A 17,469-nucleotide genomic window follows, 5' to 3' on the forward strand; every position below is an offset into this window, starting at 1 on the left:
ATGAGATGCTCCCTTTGTCTCTCCCCTTCAATCTACAACTAGTGAAACATCCATAACTCTACAAAAGTTTCTCTGACAACACCAGGCCACCAGAAGATCCATATATCTGCACATCAGAAGGTGTGTGAATTGAAACACACAGAGCAGGAAGGATCGGGGTAACAGTGGAGGAGGTGCCTGCAATTTGGGCCCCCTACCTATGGTGGCTGAGCCCACAGCCCCAGGGAACCCAGTAGCAGCAGCAGAGGCAGCACACACAACTCCAGGCTCCCAGCTGCAGTGGCACATGCAGCCACAGGGAACCAGATAGCAGCAGCAGTGGGGCCCATGAACCTGACAACCCCAGATATGGAAGAGATGCCCACAACCCTGGCTTCCTCCCTCCTTACTGTTAGTGCCCACAACCCAGGTGATCCAGCATGTGGCAGAGGCACTCATTACCACAATGCCCCAACCAACAACACCAGTGACCACAGTGACATAGGTAGCAGCAAGCCACCAGCACCAATGAGGGCACTGGCGACACCTCTGGTGTAGGTGGTAGAGGGTGGAAAGTGCTGATTCTCAAATACAGCCAGCCACGGCTCAGGTAAGAGAAACCAAAATCTTGTGCTATAGCGCCACCTACTGAAAAACAACAACAAAAAAGACTTCTAATTACCAACCACTTGAACTGTTAGAATCAAAGTAAACAAAGCTTTACCTAAATAAGAAATGTGTTATCTACCTCAAATGCACCCAGTAGAGAACCAACTCATCAAGCACCATTAGAAATCACAGTAACACAGTATCACAAAAAGAAGACAATTCTCCACAAACCAAACTTAAACTCATGGAAGATTTTGATTTAACTGATAGAGAATTCAAAATAGCCGTCATGAAGAATTCAACAAGCTACAAAAAAACTCAGAGAGGCAATTCAATGAACTCAGGAATAAAGTTAGTAAACAGAAGAAATACTTTACCAAATAGATTGAAACTCTAAAAAAGACACAAACAGAATTTCTGGAGCTGAAGAACTCAACAAATGAAATGAAGAATACAATAGAAAACACTAGAAATAGAGCAGACTACATGGAAGAGAGAATTGGCAAGTTCAAAAACAGAAATCTAGAAATGATTCAGGGAGAAGAAGAAAGAGAACTAAGACTTTTTAAAAACTGAAAAACTCTATGAGAACTATCCAACTCCATTAGAAAAAGGTAACATAAGGATAATGGATATCCCAGAAGGAAAAGAGAGGAAGAAGAGAGGAGAAAGCTTATTTAAAGAAGTAACAGCTGAGAGCTTTCCAAACCTAGGGAAGAAATTAGATATACAAGTCCAAGAGGCTAATAGAACACCTAATTATCTCAATGCAAAAAGACCTCCTCCAAGACAGAGTATATTAAAACTGTCAAAAGCCAATGATAAAGAATTTGAAATGTAACCAGGGAAAAAAGGACAGTAACCTAGAAAGGAACCCCCATCAGGCTATCAGCAGATTTCTGAGCAGAAACCCTACAGGCCTGGAGAGAGTAGAATGATATATTCAAAATACAGAAAGATAAAAACCATCAGCCAAGAATACTCTATCCAGCAAAGTTATCCTTCAGATACAAAGGAGAAATAAAAGCTTTCCAAGACAGACAAAAGCTGAGGTGGGGGGGTGGTGCTGTGGCCTAGTGGTTAAGTTTGGTGTGCTCAGCTTTGGTGGCCTAGGTTCAGTTCCTGGCTGAGGACCTACATCACTCATTGGCACCCATGCTGTCATGGTGACCCACATACAAAATAGTGGAAGACTGGCAACAGATGTTAGCTCAGAGCAAAGCTTCCTCAAGCAAAAAAAAAAAGAGGAAGACTGGCAACAGATGCTAGTTCAGGGTGAATCTTCCTCAGCTAAAAAACAAAACAAAACAAAACTCAGGGATTTCTTCATGACTAGACTTGCCTTACAAGAAATGTTGAAAGGGAGCTCTTCTACCTGAAAGGAAAGGGCAGAAGTATACAAAACTTTGAGTTAGGTAATAAATAGACAGATGGAATCAGAAAATTGCAACTCTACTTCAGAACAGGTTCTTAAACACTTCTTTATAGCACAAAGGTTAAAGGGAAAAAAGCATTAAAAATAACTATAGCTACGTCAATTTGGTAAAAAACTCACAACATAAAAAGAAGTAATTTGTGACAACAAAAACACAAAAGGGGAAGAGAAAAAGGACAGAACTTTTTTAGGCAAACGAAGATAAGAGGCTATCAGCAGAAAAAGGACTAGTTTATCTATGAGACATTTTATACAAACACCACAAAACAAAACTCTAGAGCAGAGACACAAAAGAAAAAAAGGAACTTAAGAAAATCACCAAACTAAAATGGCAGACAGAAATACAAGGGAAAAGAAACAATGGAGATACAGAACAACCAGAAAACAAATGATAAAATGGCAGTACTAAGTCCTCACATATGAATAATCATCCTAAATGTAAATGGATTGAATTCACCAATCAAGACACAGAGTGGCTGGATGGATTACAAAACAAGACCCAACTATATGCTGCCTTTAGAACACTCATCTCAGCTCTAACAACAAACACAAGCTCAAAGTGAAGGGATGGAAGATGATACTGCAAATGGCAGCTAAAAGAAAGCAGCTGTAGCCACATTCATATTAAACAAAAGAGACTTCAAGCCAAAATAGGTAACAAGAGACAAAGACGGAAATTATATAATACTAAAGGGCACAATCCATCAAGAACACATAACATTTATTAATACATATGCACCTGACATAGGAGCACGAAAATATATAAACCAATTATTATCATACCTAAAGGGAGAAACTGATAGCAATAAATAATAGTAGGGGACTTTAATACCCCACTTACGTCAATGGATAGATCATTCAGAGAGAAGTCAACAAGGAAACATTAGCTTTAAATGAAACAACAGACCAGATGGACTTAATAGATATATTTAGAACATTCTATCCAAAAGGAGTGGAAGACCCATTCTTCCCAAGTGCATATGAAACACTCTCAAGGACAGACCATATGTTGGCACACAACACAAGTCTCAATAAATGCACACAGACTGAAATCATATCAAGCATCTTTTCTGACCACAATGGTACAAAGCTGAAAATCAACCACAAGAAGAAATACGGAAAAATCACAAATATGCAGAAACTAAACAACATGCTACTGTATAACTATTAGGTCAACAAAGAAATCAAAGGAGAAATAAAAAAACACTTGAAGACAAACGAAAATGAAAATACCAAAATCCATGGGATGCAACAAAAGAGGTACTAAGAGAAAAGTTTATAGCAATACAAGTCTACCTCAAGAAACAAGAAAAATCTCAAATAAACAACCTAACCTTACACCTAAAGAAACTAGAAAAAGAAAAACAAATGAAGCCCAAAGTCAGCAGAAGGAAGGAAATAATAAAAATCAGAGCAAAGTAAATAAAATAAGAGACTAAAGAGAGAATAGAAAAGATCAATGACACAAAGAGCTAGTTCTTTGAAAAGATAAACAAAATTGAGAAACCTTTAGCTAGACTAAGAAAAAAAGAGAAGGGTCAAATAAATAAAATCAGAAACGAAAGAGAAGTTACAATGGATGCTACAGAAATATATAAGATTATGAAAGTTTACCATGAATAGCTAGCTATATGCCAACAAATTGAACAACCTAGGAGAAATGGATAAATTCTTAGAATCATATAACCTTCCAAGACTGAATCATAAAGAGATCGTCTCAATAGACTGATCACTAGTAAAGAGATTGAATCAGTAATCAAAAACCTCCCCCAAAACAAAAGTCTGGGACTTTACTGGTGAATTCTACCAAACATTCAAAGAAGATTTAACACCTATACTTCTCAAACTCTTCCAAAAAATGGAAGAAGAGGGAACACTTCCTAATTCATTTTATGAGGCCAACATTACCTTGATGCCAAAACCAGACACGGACAACACAGAAAAAGAATATCACAGGTCAATATCTCTGATGAACACAGATGCAAAAGTCTTCAATAAAATATTAGTAAACTGAATACAACAATACTTAAAGGGATCATACACCATGATCAAGTGGGATTCATTTCAAGGATGCAAAAGATGGTTCAACAAACACAAATCAATCAACACGATAACACCACATTAACAAAATGTAGGATACAAATCAAATGATCATCTCAATCGATGCAGACCAAGCATCTGATAAGATTCAACATCCACTTACAATAAAAACTCCCCAAAAAACAGGTATAAAAGGAATGTATCTCAACATAATAAAGGCCATATACGACTGTCAAAATTGACTTTAGTGAACTGTTTTAAAATGGAGTCAGAGCTGCCTTTCCAGAGAAACTGCCTTGCTGTCTTGAACCTTGGGCTGGGCTAAACCCTTGGACTGGGCCAAAACGGCAATTGTTTTACGATCAATTGTTTGAGAAGTCAGCAGGAGAATGGACATCCTGATCACAGACTGATATCTGTTGCCAATCTTCTTTTTTTTTCCTTCTTCTTCTTCTCCCCAAAGCCCCCAGTACATAGTTGTATATTCTAGTTGTTAGTGCCTCTGATTGTGCTATGTGTGACACTGCCTCGGCATGACCTGATGAGCAGTGCCATGTCCACATCTGGGATCTGAACCAGCGAAACCCTGGGATGCCGAAGCGGAGTGCGCAAACTTAACCACTCGACCACGCGGCTGGCCCCTGACTTTCTGAAGATAGACTCAATAGTCAGTCAATGGCTAGCCAAGACTAGCTCTCTGTCTCCAGCTGCAATTAAAATTTTTCTAATATAACCTCCCTTCTTTGCCTTTAAAAGCCCCTCACTTTGACTCCCTAGCGGAACACTATTTGGGTTTCTGCCTAAATCTCTGCCCCTTGAGTTGCAATTCTTTGATCCCAAATAAATACTCTGCCTCTTAAACTGGCTTCTGTTTTTGAAGGCTGACATGACAAACCCACAGCTAACATCATACACAACAGTCAAAAGCTGAAAGCTATCTCTCTCTAAGATCAGGAAGAAGACAAGGATACCCAGTCTTGCCACTTTTATTCCAAATAGTATTGGAAGTCCTAGTCAGAGCAATTAGGCAGGAAAAGAAATAAAAGTCATCCTAACTGGAAATAAACAAGTAGAACTGTCACTTTTTGCAGATGACATGATTTTATATATAGAAAAGCCTAAAGAATCCACCAAAAAACTATTAGAAATAATCAACGAATACACTAAAGTTACAGGGTACAAAATTAATATACAATAATCTGTTACATTTCTATATACTAACAACGAACTACCAAAAAGAGAAATTAAGAAAACAATCCCATTTACAATCACAACAAGAAGAATAAAATACCTGGGAATAAATGTAACCAAGGAGTTGAAAGGCTTGTATGCTGAAAACTGTAAGACACTGTTCAAAGAAATTGAAAAAGATAGAAAGAAATGGAAAGACAGTCTGTACTTATGGCTTGGAAGAATTAACATTGTTAAAATGTCCATATTACCTAAAGCAATCTACAGATTCAATGCAATCCCCATCAAAATCCCAATGACATTTTTCACAAAAATAGAACAAAAATCCTAAAATTTGTATGGAACCACAAAAGACCCCGAATAGCCAAAGCAATCCTGAGGAAAAAGAACAAAGCTGGATAAATCAGACTCCTTGGTTTCAAATTATATTACAAAGCTATAATATGATCAAAACAGCATGGTACTGGCAGAAAAACAGACACACAGATCAAAGGAACAGAACTGAGAGCCCAGAAATAAACCCACACATACATGGACAGCTAATTTATGACAAAGGAGCCAAGAACACATAATGAAGAAAAGAAAGTCTCTTTGCTAAGTGGTGCTGGGGAAACTGGACAGCCACATGCAGAAGAATGAAACTAGACCACTGTCTTATACCATACATAAAAATTAACTCAAAATAGATTAAAAACTTGAATATAAGACCTGAAACCACAAAATTCCTAGAAGAAAACATAGGCAGTATGCTCTTTGCCATTGGTCTTAGCAATATCTTTCTGGATATGTCTCCTCAGACAATGGAAACAAAAGCAAAAATAAACAAATAGGAATATACACCAACCTAAAAGCCTTCTGTACAGCAAAGGAAGTCATCCACAAAACAAAAAGAAGCCTATCAAATGGGAGAGACATTTGCAAATCATGTATCTGGTAAGGGGTTAATATCTAAAATATATAAAGAACTTAAACAACTCAACAACAAAAAAACCAAACAACACAATTAAAAAATGGACAGAGGGTCTGATAAGATGATAAAAACACGAATTTGAGAAGACGTGTACACCCCTATGTTCACTGCAGCATTATTTACAACAGCCAAGATACTGAACCAACCTAAGAACTCATTGATGAATGAATGGATAAAGAAGATGTGATGTACATATATATGTACACAATGGAATGCTCAGCCACAAAAAGAGATGAAATCTTGCCACTTGTGACAACATGAATGAACCTTGAGGGTATTACGCTAAGTGAAATAAGTCAGACAAAGACAAATACGGGATGACTTTACTCATATGTGGGATATAAACACAACAAAACAAAGAAAAACAAAGACATAGATACAGAGGACAGACTGGTGGTTACCAGAGAGGAAGGAGGGCAGGGGAAGGGCAAAATGGGTGAAGGGGTCAACTGTATGGTGACACGTGGAAACTAAATTTTGGCAGTGAGCATGCTGTAGTGTATACAGAAGTCAAATTATAATGTTGTACACGTGAAACTTATACAATGTTATAAACCAATGTTAGCTCAATTAAAAAAAAAGTTAGACTCAGCAAAAATTTCCTTTCTTACTTACTCCTATAGCTAGACCAGCAAACAAATTTAAGAATTTACAAAATTCTCACAGAAACAAAATACAAAATGTTAACATTTCATATAAAAAGAAATACAGAGTTCAATTTTTTTCCCTGTATTTACAGCCCAGCAATATTAAAGTACAGAGCAAATTCAATGCAAAGAAATGGATTTCCCCCAAGTATTTTTCACTGGGCATAACTGGTAAATTACATAGTATTTTGTTGCGATATGCAAACTATTTTTAAGCTGAGGTTGAAAATAGAAAGACACAACCTTTTCCACTTGACCTATTCCAAATAATGAACAACCCAATTGTTGAAGGCTCTTTTTCTATTTAACTGAAAAAGAGAGGAGAGCTGCAAAGCTGAGAGTTTAAGATCAAATAAGCGATCCTACATTTTCCAGAGTACAGAAAGGATATTTAAAATGAATCAAATTTTACAATGTTTTTTAAACTTAAAGTGATTAAACTTCAGGTTTGAGATGTGGCTAAGAACTCTGAAAAGCCAGAAAGACAGATAAAGCTAGAAAGATTATTTCCCTTGTTGTTAAAAAAAAAAGCAGCAGCCACCAAAAAAGGCAGAAAAAACACACACCTAAGAATATAAAGCAAGTGATTATGAAAGTTAGTGAATTAGTTTAGCTGCAGCAGGAGCAAGGGCTTTATCCACTCAGGGCAGTGAATACCTGCAGGAACAAGTACATCACTTCCTTGTTGAGCCAGCCGACTAGCTGCAACCCTGCTGGGAGACATAACAGATGGCAATGGTGGCGCTGGGGAACCTGGAAAGGGTAGATATTTAACTGTGAAAATCCTTTTCATCCTCCATATACTGTACATTTTGAGTATAGGTTTACTGACATTTCTTTAAAATATTCAAAAACTGGGATTAAAAACTGGAATTAATATATTCGCTTTCTTGCAGGAATGGACTAACAATAAATAGATGCCACTAGGCTGGGTTCTTGTATAAACTTTTCATCTAAGTATTAAAGCCAAACAAAGCATACAACTATAAGAAACTTGGCAAGATCACATCTAAACAGAACTTTAACGGGATTCTGCTATTTTCAAATCAATTAACAGAATGTGATTAAAGACCCATTGTTGAATGATTTAAAGCTTAAGTAAATATTTTATAACTTGTTAGTCTTACATACAAAGGAAAGCTATTCAAGTAGAAATCCAAAGGCATGTAATACTGAATCAAATTACAATTAAAATTCACAGGAATGTGAAATTTCAAATCATAAATCAAATACACATAGTATAGATCACTGCTATTCATAGTATGGCTGCAAGGCACTACATCAATTATTTCACCTGGGAGCTCATTAGAAAGGCAAAGTCTCAGGCCCTGCCCCAGACCTACCAAACCCGAATCTGCATTTTCACAGGATCCTCAGGTGATCTGTATGTATGTGAAGTTTGAGAAGTGCTGATGACAGGATATTATTCTGATTAATCATAAGAATCACTTTTGGAGTTTTAAGACATACCTGGGACACTCCACAAGATTTACTGATCATCAGTGAAACAGGTATCTGCAGGGATTTTTGGTTTTGGACAGTTTTAGCTTTTTTATTCAATTGTTTTTTTGCTTTTATTTACTTATTAGACAAATAAAAATTGTAGATATTTAAGGTATATGACGTGATGTTTTGTATGTATTGTGATCTGATTACCATAATCAAACTAATTAATATATCTGTCACCTCAAAGTTACCCTTTTTTGGTGGCAAAAACACCTGAGATGTATTCTCTTAGCAAATTTCAAGTACACAATACATTGTACATTCGGCACCTGTAGTTTTTTAAAAGCCACTCAGATGATTCTCAAACACAACTAAGTTTGAGAAGAGGAGGAAAGAACACAATTTTTGAGTAAAATACAACTAAGTTTTAAATTCTAACTCTTGAAATTCTAGCTCTACTTACCAAACAGTATCATAAACACCCTGGCAAATTACTTAACATCTCTGAGCTTTAGTTATCTACAAAGTAAGAAAAACTGACTACCCAACAATGTTGCTCATGGCCACCATTAAACCACAGAAAACCATATAGCATCTATTGCTTTCTTTATTTCAAATTCTAAAGGCTGTACATCTGTAGAGGAGTGATAATTAAAAAGAAGTTGAAAAAATTATTCACATCTTTCCACATTTAGCTGAGAATATTTTTTTTTAAGATTTTATTTTTTTCCTTTTTCTCCCCAAAGCCCCCAAGTACATAGTTGTATATTCTTCGTTGTGGGTCCTTCTAGTTGTGGCATGTGGGACGCTGCCTCAGCATGGTTTGATGAGCAGTGCCATGTCCACACCCAGGATTCGAACCAACGAAACACTGGGCCACCTGCAGTGGAGCGCATGAACTTAACCACTCGGCCACGGGGCCAACCCTAGCGGAGAATATTTTAATGTCTGTAAGATACTTTTATTTCAATTACACTTCTTCCCACTTCTTTATAAAACATAATGCATCAAATTTATAATTAAAATTTTCTAATAGGACAGAATCAACATCAACTTTCTTTACTTACAATTAGCAATAATTGGTCATATCTCAGATATACTAAGTCCTGATGCAGAAAGTCACCAGTTCTAATAATATGAAAACCTTAATTTGAACTGATTGTGACATTAAAATACAAACATGCAATAGACCTAAATAGATTGGCGCTACCTTTCAAACTGAGAGAGATTTGTCTCTTTAAATCTGTTAAACCATAAAGTTTAAAACTGGAAGGGATGATGGAAATCAACTGGTCTCACATTAAATTAAAGGAGAAAAGAGACCCCAGAGAGGTTAAAACAGCTTATTAGAGACTCAAATGTTCTGAATCAACACCATAATATCTCCATTATTAAATTCAATGCAGAAAACGCCAATCCACAAATTACTCGTCGAGTTGGAAAGCATTTTAATAGATTATCCAGTCCAATCACCATTTTAAACAAAGACTATCTTTACATGAGGCAGTGTTAAATAAAAGATGACTAGTGTAGTTCCATTTCTTGATGATCCGAGGAACAGAGCTCTGTTGTTCTGGTTATCATTGTTTATCAATCTTGCACAAGAAATAATCCCATGACACAACATGAGATGTGTATAATACATGTAACAAATGACACAGAACTTTTCAAACTAAAGTAGCAAAAGACATGGTGCTGAGGTAACTGAGTACTTCAGCTTTTCTGCTTTACTTTCAAGGGTAATTATCACTTCTCTGTATTGTCAATATTCTTTATCTTCAAATTATCACTCCTGTGTATCTTCAACCCTTTAAACCACTAATTTAGACTAAATTACTTACTAAAATCATTCACTAATATCCAATAAAAAAGAATTCTTAAGAATCTAGGATCTTGCTAATCAAATAAATTTGGAGAATTCGTTTCATTCAACAATAGAAATCCAAGAATATGAATATAAGTATGAATATGAATATGCATGCAATGACCAAAACCCCATTAAAAAAAACTCAGTTACCAAATTCACTTCAGTCTTGTAAGCTTTGATTTATTCATGATTTCCACTATTATTGATTCTGCAACACATTTGCTAGACAAATTTCAGTATTTGTTGTTGTTAGGCTGAACTTAAGTATGATTTCTTGTAACTTTGCTCTAGAGATGGAAAAGTAAATGGGTAAGACTCTTCTTTTAGTAACTGTTCAAGCAATAGAGTCATTATTAAGTTGTCATTAAGTCATTTTTTCAGAGAGCTAACACAGCTCCAACTCCTTTAACATTTTTTTCTAAGACCTATTCCCTAAATTTTAATCATGTTGCTTTTTCTCATGTTTTTTCCAATTTATCTACATATGTCTTAAAACAAGGGCACTTAACTAAACTATAACTTGCCAATAAATGCTTAACTAATTTCAGACATAAATTACTGCCATTATTATGAAACGTATTTTCATTCCAATTTGAAGGATTAGGATGTATCTATAAGCAAGTGAAATAGATTGGCATTTTCATGCTCAGGGCAAAGCACTTTACAAAGGCCAGTTGACTTAGATTCTTGTTTAATACTATTCCACTTAAAGAGAAAAAGATTAAACCAAATGTCAGCCTAAATAATTTCACTGGAAATACTTAAAGTATCTTCATAGTAAAAGTATCTTTTTATTCTATGTTGAAATTAAATTTGGGGATTGGTGATTGGTCCAAAACTGGTGTCATATTATGCAAAGTAAGCCTTATATCTTTCAGGACTCGTAATTTTAGGCACTCAGTCAACTCTTTCAAACTGAAAGTTATCCCCTAGATAAGATTGCCACATGCTACTCAATGACTATTGATTATGGACACATATGCTCCCTTTCTAGAGCTTTATTTTCTGAACATTAGAATGAAAAGGGGAAAAAAATGGTGTCACTAGATAGCCCATTAATTTTACAGCCTAGAGTAGAGGATATTATACAGGATTATCCTAAATGCTTGTTTCTAGGACCTAAGTATATATTTGAAAATATAAGTTGTTTTTGAATAAAGTATTGGCCATAAATTTAATAAAAATATAGAATATTACCTGCAAGAGGGCTAACAACTGCAAAGGCATGGAGATACTTTTTCATTTTGTAAAATATAATGTAGTGTTAAAATTAATATACTTAATTGAACATCAACTATAGCTACTACGTTAATTACAGCTCTGTCAAGAAAACAATCCACTTTTTACATCCAAAAGTTTACCTTGTTTTACTGTCTTGCACTCAAGTGAAAATGAAAAAACACTTTAAAAAGGTTATTCTAGACAAAAGCATTAAAAAAGCAGGTAACTTTTTCCGTTATATTAAAAATAGACATATATGGAATGTGTGCAGAAAAGAGTTAAGGTAGCAGGTTTAACTGCTTATCCTTAAAAAGACCAGCTTACAAGATTGGCCCTGGGTTGGCATCTCAGAACTTAAATTTTGGGAAGATCCCCTCCATTCCCAAAACAGTAGGACTGGCTCACTGTGCCTAAACTGTTTATACAAACAGTATTGTTTATGCTAAACACCTGCTTTCTTTCTGGGAGTCTGGAATCTTGGTCCATGCTGGGCAGAGGAAGCCTATGTGAGCAATCTACAATAAAAATCCTGGGCACTGGGGCTGGCCCCGTGGCCGAGTGGTTAAGTTCGCGCGCTCCGCTGCAGGCGGCCCAGTGTTTCGTTGGTTCGAATCCTGGGCGCGGACATGGCACTGCTCATCAAACCACGCTGAGGCAGCGTCCCACATACCACAACTAGAAGAATCCACAACGAAGAATATACAACTATGTACCGGGGGGTGTTGGGGAGAAAAAGGAAATAATAAAATCTTTAAAAAAAAAAAAAAAAAATCCTGGGCACTAATTTGCAACAACAGAGATGGACCTTGAGGGTATTATCTAGGCAAGGTCAGTCAGACAGAGAAAGACAAACACCATACAATTTCACTCATAAGCAGAAGATAAGCAAACACACACACAGATACAGAGAACAAACTGGTGATTACTAGAGGGGAAGTGGGCAGAGGGAAGGCAAAAGGGGTAAAGGGGCACATGTATACGGTGATGGATGGCAACTAGACTTTTGGTGGTGAACACGATGCAGTCTGTACAGAAGTAGAAATACAATGATTTCACCTGAAATTTATATAACGTTATAAACCAACGTGACCTCAATAAAAAAAAGAAAAACCCTGGGCACTGAGTCTCTAATGAGCTTCCCTGGTTAGCAACATTTCATATGTGTTGCCACAACTCAGCTGGGGAAATTAAGCACGTCCTTTGTGACTGCACTGGGAGAAGACCCTGGCAAGCTTACGCCTAGTTTCCCCTTAGCCTTTGGGCATCTGTTGCCTTTGCAAAGCGTTCTTGGCACACTTTCGTTGTACTAATCACAGCAGCGAGTGTGACTCTGTACTGAGTCCTGTGAGACCTCTTAGTAAACTGCTGAATCTGAGGGTGGTCTTGGAGCCCTCCTATACAGCATGCATAGTAGAAAAATAAAAATTTTATTTTCCTATTTGCTTTGAAATAGGAAATACCTATTTATACAAATCAATATTGACTTATAGCTATAAATTTTGTGGTTACAAGCTAAAATAATTTAAATCTGCATTTCTGATATACTTTTTTAGTTTTTATTTCAGTACTTTAAAACCAATTCTTAAACAACAATCAGTGAAATTATGCACATTGATCTATTTATATAAAGAAGACTACTGAAACAATTCCTAAACTATTTAAATTGAAGAGAAAAAGGATTATGTTTATAATTGGTGTTTTATCACAGAATTAAAGGGCTCAACTCATGCTTTATTAATAAAGGTAGCATTTGGTGAACTTCTCCCTCCTCCTCCCCAGCCATCTTTAAAAATATATGGGCCCGGGTGGTGAACATGATGTAATCTACACAGAATTCCAAATACATTACAATGTACACCTGAAATTTAAAAAAAAAAAAAACAGAAACAAAAGGAACTCATAATCTAGATTGTAAACCTAAACACCACCTTTAACCTTTGTAGCCCTTTACAGTTTATAAACTGCTTTCATTCTCTTGAAAAAAAAAACTTTAAAGAAAAGAGTAAACAAATAAAATATGTGGTTCAGCTACCAAAAAATATATGTATACACAGACACACACACAAATATATATATATGGGCTCTTACCTTGAAATGCTCCTGCTTCAATAACCCCTTCTTTGGTACTGTCAAAGCCATGAGATGTAATTTGGGTTTCTGAGAGACCAAGTCCACTGGGTATCGAACGCTTCAAATCCTTAGCAACAATTGAATAAAAGAGAAAATCTTTGTAAAAAATCTCACATCACGTAACAGTTCACTGTCCCTTTAATCACATTTTGAATTATTTTTCTCTCTACTATGTAGTATTCCCTTATGCTGTCACAGCATTTTGTAATGATGTAGAATCAGCACCAAACTCAGCAAGATTTGCTATTGAGAGGTACAGTGTCTGTCACACAACATGCTTTCGTTATTCTAAAACTAAGCAGCAGGCAGATATTAAAATTAAATTTTCAAACTTCTAATCAACTAATACATGAGGAAAATAATTTTAAAAAACAGAATTAAGATGACTACAAAGCCATGTCTAATATTAAAAAACTGACTGATGTCTAATATAATCATGATGAGCCTGGCTAATGGTCAGTATAAACAAATCATTCACTTGCAATATTAATTTCCCTTTGATTTCAAGGTTAGCCAGGCAAACAGGGCTTCTCTGACTTCAATCAGGGTGAGGTAAAGGAAATTTCCTGCTATTTAGATTTATATTCAACAGGGATATTGTCAACCTAACTGCAAATTAGCTTATAATTGAAATGTAATTGTAATAAATATAATATTCAACATTCAGTCCTATAGTGAAAAAAGTGAAAGCCAAGAAATACAGATTTCCAATAAAAAGTCCTCTCTTTCCTCTGGCTTGGATATGAGGAATTACCCAATTTTCATAATCAGAGTCTATGATAGATCCTATTGGTTTTCCACAATAATGACAAGTTAATGATGCACTAAAAGATAAATATATCTTTGAAATCCTTTCTTAATACTCTACCCCACCACATATAACGTACAGTTATAATTTTCAAACTCAGAACATTCTGATTTTTCCAACTTGCAAAGTCAAAACTTAACAGACACAGTCTCTCATAACTGACAAGTGCTGAGAAGGGTTTTTCTTGAGAAGCTCATTAATTTTGCCTAAGCAATTACTTGATTGGTATGGTGGACTCTGAGTTAATAACTAATGAGATCAATTCTCATTTTATGTGACTTACCAAACAGCATTTGACACAGATGATTGTTCTCTCCTTGTTACACTTTCAATCCCCAGCTTCAGGACACTCTCGATTTTCCTCTTACATCATCTGATATGTTCTACTGTCTCTTTGCTGATTGCTCCTAACTCCCCAACCTCCAAATGCTGGAGTGCCCCTGGGTTCAGTCAGAGGACTTTTTTTCCTATCCTCACTTCTTGAGTGATCTTATTGATTCTTTTGGCTTTAAAAATCATCTATACAGTGACAACTCCAAAATTTATCTGTCTTACCTGAGCCTCCCTCTTTAATTCCAATACATCTAACCACATACTTGTCATTTCCACTTGGATATCAAATAGGCATCTCAAACTTAGTATGTCCAAAACTGACTGATTTCCACAGTAAATCCTCACCCCCAACAGACAGAACAAAATGCCATCACCTAGAGTTTTCACTTCTTTCAGCTCATGGCATCTCTACTACCAAAACCTTAGCCAAAAATTTAGGAGTTACCTTTGAATCTTGTTTTTCTCTCACACCCACATTCAAACCATCAGCAGATCCTACAAGAGCTACCCTCAAAATATATCCAGGATCAAACCAATTCTTACCACCTCCACTGTGCGGCTACCACCCGGCTCTACGCCACCATCATATTTCACCTGGATTATTCCAAGAGCCTCCCAAATGGTCTCCCTACTTCTATCCATGACACACCTCTAACTCCACACATCAAGCAAAGTTACCCCGTATACAAAACTCTCCAAGACCCCCAATCTCACGAGAAGTAAGACCCAGACTATCAAATGTTCCAAGGCATCACATGATTTGACTTCATCTCCCACTAGCCTGAGCCCTGGAGCCACACAGTTTCCTCAAAAACAATAAACCTAACTCTGTTTCAAGGCCTTTGTACTTGTTTTTTCTTCCTGGAGTACTCTTCTACCAGAAATCCAAAGGTCTTGCTCTTTTATTGCTCCTTTGGCCAGAGAAGTTTTCTTCCCCAACAACATTTAAAACAGCAACTCCCACAACTTTCATACTGGAACTCCTATCCTGCTTAGACTGTTCTATTTTTCCAATAGCGGTTATCACTAAGTAACATACTATGTGTATATCTGTTTATTTTTTCACCCCTCACTATACTGTAAGCTTCATGAAAGCAGGGATGTTGCCAATTTTTTTGTTTACTGCTATATATTTAGCACCTGAGACAGCACCTGAAATGTAGTAGATATTCAATAAATATTTGCTGAATGAATGAATAAATGAATTTGTTGAATGAACTAAAGGATTTATGACTCAATACCACATAGATTAAGAAACTGCTATAGCAATAGGTTTATTTTAAAATTTGATTTAATGAGTATTTTCTTACTCTTACTATATGTTAGACTTTCTGGGCAAAGAAAAAATAAGATAAGGTACAGTTCTTGCCTCACTTTATAAGACATATAAACATTAACACAGAAGTTGAACTTGGTGCCAAAGCAAAGACAATAAGTATCAGAGGAATTCAGAATAGGAACTAAGTCCATGAGAACCAAGTAAGAAAGGAGAAAGTACTTCTTGAGCTCTGGAACATAAAGGATTTATTTATTCACTGAACCAGCATTTAATGAGCACCAACTTCATGACAGCCACTGCTTTATACACAACAGATACAGCAGCATAGGAAACAGATAAAGTCTCTGCCCATGTTAGACCCATATGAGGGTAGGGCGTGGAGGAGACTGACAGTAAACAAATAAATGTATGTCAGGTAATAATAAGTGCTGTAAATACATAATAAGTACTAAATAAGTTTTTTTTGTTTTTAAGGCAGGAAAGAGAGATAAAGAGTGACAGGCCAAGGGTGCTACTTTAGGTGGGACCTCTCTGAGGAGGTAAAATGTGGGCAGAATTCCGAACAAAGTGAGACAGTGAGTGTGGCTACATGAAGAGAAAACAAGGATTGTAAAGCTAACAGTGATGTTCTATTTCTTAACTGAGTGGTATACACATAGGTATTCACTGTACTGAGAACTCACTTCATTGAAATATAATTCCATGTCATAAAATTCACCCTTTTAAAGATTCAGTAGTATACTTACAGAGTTGTGTAGCCATCACAACTATCTAATTTTAGAACATTTTCATCACCCCAAAAAGAAACTCAGTACCCATTAGAAGTCACCCCTTCTTCCTACCTTTCCCCAGCCCCTGACAACACTAATCATCTACTTTGTTTCCATGGTTTTCCTTACTCTGAATAGTCATACAAATGAAATCATGTAGTATGTGTCTTGTAGCATCTGTGTTCAAGGTTCATTCATCTTGTAGCATCTATCAGTAGTTCATTTCTTTTTATGTCTGAATAATATTCCATAGCATAGATATACGACAATTTGTTTATCTATTCTTCAGTTGATAGACACCTGGATTGTTTCCACTTTTTGACTCTTACAAATAATGCTGCTATAAACATTAGTATACATGTTTTTGGCTGGATCATATAGTAATGTTTAACTTTCTGAGGAACTGTTAGACTGTCTTCCAGAAGGGCTGCACCATTTTACATTCCAAAAGCAATGTATGAGGGTTCTAACTTCTCCACATCCTTGCTAACACTTGTTATTATCTGTCTTTTCGATTATAGCCATTCCCGCAGGTGTGAAGCAGTAGTGTTGATTTTCATTTCTGTGACGCCTAATGACGTTGAGCATCTTTTCATGTGCTTACTGGCCATTTGTATATCTTCTTTGGAGAAATGTCTATTCAAATCTTTTGCCCTATTTTTAACAGGGTCATTTATCATTTTCCTGTTGAGTTGTAAGATACAAATCCCTTATCAGATACAGGATTTGTAAATATTTTTTCCC

General features: G+C 36.1%; 1 protein-coding gene across 16 annotated transcripts in view; it reads right to left on the reverse strand.

The window, feature by feature from the left end:
• Window positions 1-17,469, reverse strand: part of ARFIP1 (ARF interacting protein 1) — a 121,352-nt gene that overhangs the window by 47,553 nt on the left and 56,330 nt on the right. For 9 of the 16 annotated variants that reach the window (XM_008536461.2, XM_008536459.2, XM_008536460.2 and 6 more), the window contains 2 exons: window positions 13,494-13,602; window positions 7,529-7,624 (listed from right to left, as the gene is read on the reverse strand). In XM_008536461.2, the coding sequence (XP_008534683.1) occupies window positions 7,529-7,624; window positions 13,494-13,602 (205 nt within the window). The remainder of the gene's footprint in view (window positions 1-7,528; window positions 7,625-13,493; window positions 13,603-17,469) is intronic. The other 7 variants (XM_070611546.1, XM_070611551.1, XM_070611544.1 and 4 more) reach the window with 1 other exon arrangement.

Source organism: Equus przewalskii, chromosome 2 (genome assembly GCF_037783145.1).
Source record: "Equus przewalskii isolate Varuska chromosome 2, EquPr2, whole genome shotgun sequence".
Classification (NCBI taxonomy): Eukaryota; Metazoa; Chordata; class Mammalia; order Perissodactyla; family Equidae; genus Equus; species Equus przewalskii.